The sequence below is a fragment of the Lucilia cuprina genome, chromosome 2 (genome assembly GCF_022045245.1).
Source record: "Lucilia cuprina isolate Lc7/37 chromosome 2, ASM2204524v1, whole genome shotgun sequence".
In the NCBI taxonomy this organism is placed as follows: Eukaryota; Metazoa; Arthropoda; class Insecta; order Diptera; family Calliphoridae; genus Lucilia; species Lucilia cuprina.
Window position 1 is genome coordinate 68217653 of NC_060950.1, and position 4541 is coordinate 68222193.

Here is a 4541-nt window from a genome sequence, read left to right on the forward strand (position 1 = left end):
CTCTTGATCAAAAAATAAGAAGTGGTCTCTTGAATAGTCAGTAACAAAGACTCTGCTCAGTATGCTGATCTACATTCAAATGAACTAGAACTGAACTAAAACTGAACTAAAACTGAAATAGAACTGAACTAGAACTGATCTAGAACTGAACTAGAACTGAACTAGAACTGAACTAGAACTGAACTAGAACTGAACTAGAACTGAACTAGAACTGAACTAGAACTGAACTAGAACTGAACTAGAACTGAACTAGAACTGAACTAGAACTGAACTAGAACTGAACTAGAACTGAACTAGAACTGAACTAGAACTGAACTGGAACTGAACTAGAACTGAACTAGAACTGAACTAGAATTGAACTAGAACTTAACTAGAATTGAACTAAAACTATACTATACTAGTACATCAATTGAACTAGAACTGAACAATTTTAATCAATATAACTGCTTAACACATGCCCTAATGATATTTTCCAAATTTGTTAAACCTCAAGATATGATTTCATTATCTATTGATTTATTTTTAGGGGTTTCCCTCTTTAAATAAAGATTATCGCTGACTTTTCACACAGATTCAACCACACACAGGTCGTCACTTACATTTAAACTCGACTTAAGTGCTAGAGATAATAAATATGTATTTATTTGTTATCAGTGGCAAACAAATAAAAAATAAATGATGAAAGTGCCACAAACAAATTACAGACAAGTAGGTACTTGATAGCTGATAAGCCACTAAGTAATAAACGGCTTTGTTTGAGCTGAGATTATGGGCAATAAAACTGAGTATTGAAATTTTAAGAGAGTTTTAAAAATTAAAAAATTATAAGAAAAGTGCAAAGGTTTGTAGAAAGTGTTGAGTATATATAGAATGAAGGATAAAATGTAAGAGTAGTTTATGAGCAAAATTTTGTGTGACTTTAAGAAAGGTTTTGGGGACTGGGAGATTTGTAGTTTAACGCTTATATTGTGTTTTGGTATGTTAGGTAAACCTTTAGTTGTGAGAAGAGAATATTATTTGTTTATTATGGTTTAAAGAGAGGCCGCAAGGCCCTGAGTTGGTGAGTGTGAGAGAAAGTCTTACTTAAAAATTTCCAGCTAAAGGCTCTCGAAAAGACCTTTAAAGATTTCTATTTCAAAATGTATTGGGAGTCCAATGTGTAAACAAGACTTTTTTTAGATTAAATAAATTTAAAAATTATTAATAATAATAACAAGTATTAAATTAATTTAAATAATATGATGAATCAAAACGTGTGTCGCTGCTGTTTAAAGGAAAATCCTTCAAAAACCTATAAGATATTCGATAAATATAGCAATTTATGGGAGGATTTAAAGGTGTGTTTACCGTTTTCCATAAAATGTGAAAACAATGATGGTTTGCCACAAATAATCTGTGTTGAATGCTGGCTGCAGGTGCAACAGTTTAAAGCATTTCGCCAGCAATGTGTGCTGGCCGATGAGCAGCTACGGCAACGTTATACGGATTATAAAAATCAAGCTGTAGAAGAGGTCTTGGGTTTGATAGAGAAGTTAAGACAGGAAGATAATAATGTGATAACTAACTGGCAGGAGAAAGAAGTAGAGGAGTTTAATGAATTTCCTCATGATTTAAATGATTTTGGTGAGTTTTTTTTTAAAAACAATTTTATTTAGGGTGATTTCTTATTATAGTTTCTTTTTTATTTAATAGATAACTTTGAATTTTCTCACCTGCCAAGTGATTTGGATTTATATAGCTCTTCCCATGATAGTGGTATATTTGAGGAGAATTTATCGCCACAAAGTTGTTACAATTTTGAAAATTTTCTACAATCTTCCACAAATCAAAAAAACTTAAATGATATTCCCTCACCTTCTACTAAATCTTCAGATTCAGATATTTCCTCTAGAAGAAAATCCTATAAAGGACCTTTTCCTTGCAATTATTGTGATAAAAAATTTACCCGTAATTTTCAACTGAAACTACATCTTATATCGATACATCAAATAGGCGATGGCCTACAGTATACCTGTCAAATCTGCACAAAAACTTTTGCCTCCAATCACAGTTTAAGTTATCATCAGAAATCGGTGCATTATCAGCAAAAACCTCATTTTTGTCCTCAATGTGATCGACAATTTGTGCTCAAATCTCAATTGGTATCACACATGCGCATACATACTGGCGAAGCTAAACCGCGCATCTTTGAGTGTCAGGAGTGTGGTAAAAAATGGCCCACTAGATCTGATCTAAGAACCCATATGAGATCTCATGACCCCAACATGGAAAGACCCTTTAAATGTGATCGCTGTGAAAAGAGTTTTTTCACTCGAGGCCATTTAACCTCACACCAGTTAGTGCATACTGGAGAGAAACCATTTGCCTGTGAGTACTGCAATAGATCATATCAAAGTGTTGGTAATCTAAATAATCATATGGCTCGACGCCATATCAAGGAAATAGTGCATAGAGAGCAGAAATCCCTAGAGGATTCTCCTATAGCTAATGACGACAGGCAAGAAGAAATGGTATTAATGGAACTTTAAAATATTAAAAAAAATGTTTTTGATAATAATTTTTATTTAAAAAGTTATAGTCAAGGTATTAGTTTTTTTGCAAATTTAAATTCTATATATATATGTTTGTTTTCCTTTTAACTTTTGTTTTCCTTTTTAACATTAACATATTCTCCCAAAAATAGTATTAATGATTCATAAGATAAGTTAACATCTATGTTTAGTATTAAATAATTAAAATTAATTTCTATTAATTAAAAGTCATGACTTTCATTTATTTATTAAATAGAGATTGTTAATTTTGATAAGAACAAAATTAAAGGTTAAAGGTTTAAGAAAATTTTTGTTTATTTTATATAAAAATTAACTAACTAGAAGGGAAATTGTCAACGTAATGAAAGGTTGCGAAAAGTGCACGGATTTTTACAGGAAATGAATGTAAATCGACTTTGAAAATGACTATAGAAAGTATTACTATATTGGGTGTATAAGTTAAAAATAAGCGATTCAGAGGAGATGTCGTGTATTACGAAAACTGGTTTGGTCTTTAGAAACTTCTATGCATGTCACCACTCTCCCCATGTTATCATGATGAACCTTCTCCATATTGTTGTGATTGAAATTCGGAATATAAGAGGATTAATGAATCCGGTAGAGGACTTTGTATTATTTCAGTTTTGAAGTGGTACCTTCGGTGTGCTGTGTTTTAAACTCAAAATTCACGGGAAGATAATGTTTGTTGAAAGTATGATACATGATATGAACTTATCAGTTCATATCTGTGACAGCAATATACAAGAAATGCTCAATAAAATAGCGAATGTCGAGCTGAAAGTTGGTAATGAGAGTGAATAAGGGTCATAAAAGCCTAGCTTTGTCATATGTATTTCAATGTCAATGTATTGAATTTGTTCGGCTTTGAAAGAGCATACCATCTGTGTCGTTGTAAACGGAAGACAGACAGACGGATAGATAGACAGACAGACAGACAGACAGACAGACAGACAGACAGACAGACAGACAGACAGACAGATAGACAGACAGACAGACAGACAGACAGACAGACAGACAGACAGACAGACATACAGACAGACAGATAGACAGACAGACATACAGACAGACAGGTAGACAGATAGACAGACAGACAGACAGACAGACAGACAGACAGACAGACAGACAGACAGACAGACAGACAGACAGACATACAGACAGACAGACAGACAGACAGACAAACAGACAGATAGGCTGACAGACAAGCAGATAGATAAACATAAAGACAAGTAATCGGGCAGATAGATATAGAGACAAACATACAGACAAAACAAGTGTGACGATATAGTCGGTCATGACCGACCATTTGGTACTCTACAGCAGTCTGTAAGTTAAAAATGTGGATTATATTTTAAATAACAGAGCATTTAATGTGTTTTTCAACTTAATTCCCGAATATTTTTATTGTTTTTGTTAACAAAAAAGATATTTTTTACAATAGGGATCAAAGGGGTCTAGGGGTAAATATGGATCTATCCCTATACATTTTGGTAAAGAAATTTTCATCTACTTCAAAGTTGTTTATGTAGATTTTAATTGCTTTATTAATGATTATAAGTTAATTTTGAACTACAAGTCATTTTCTGTAGGGGAGTTTGTACGGGGGCTAGGGTCAAAAAAGGCAAAAAATTTCAATACAAAAATCGACAATGGTCCTTGGACCAAAAGCAGAGTATGTGCAAAACTTCATTAAATTATCTTCAACCTGTACCATACGCTCAACTTATACATGGACACATAGACAGACGGACGGACAGGTAGGCAGACGGGCATCGCTAAATCGACTCAAAAAGTGATTCTGACCTACTGAAAGACAGACAAACAGACAGACAGACAGACAGACAGACAGACAGACAGACAGACAGACAGACAGACAAATATAAAGACATGAAGATAGACCAAGACCTTTTTTTTTGTAATTGGCTATACAATTAGATTAGATGGCATTTTTCGTTATCGTTTTCAAATAAAACTTATGGTTGCCGCTATTAA

The 4541-nt window shown here is 33.2% G+C and overlaps 1 protein-coding gene across 1 annotated transcript; it reads left to right on the forward strand.

The window, feature by feature from the left end:
- Nucleotides 1-899: 899 nt before the first annotated feature.
- On the forward strand, nt 900-2758 carry LOC111681060 (zinc finger protein 527). Its single transcript, XM_023442776.2, has 2 exons — nt 900-1623; nt 1693-2758. The coding sequence occupies exons 1-2, from the start codon at nt 1239-1241 to the stop codon at nt 2526-2528; spliced, it is 1221 nt and encodes a 406-aa protein (XP_023298544.2). The 5' UTR covers nt 900-1238; the 3' UTR covers nt 2529-2758.
- The last annotated feature ends 1783 nt before the right edge of the window (nt 2759-4541 follow it).

What these genes read in the sequence shown, in the direction of transcription:
- LOC111681060 (XM_023442776.2), top strand. Translation starts at nt 1,239, where the DNA reads ATGATGAATCAAAACGTGTGTCGCTGCTGTTTAAAGGAAAATCCTTCA. An exon ending in TCATGATTTAAATGATTTTG is followed by an intron (nt 1,624 to 1,692) that starts GTGAGTTTTTTT and finishes TTTATTTAATAG; the next exon opens with ATAACTTTGAATTTTCTCAC.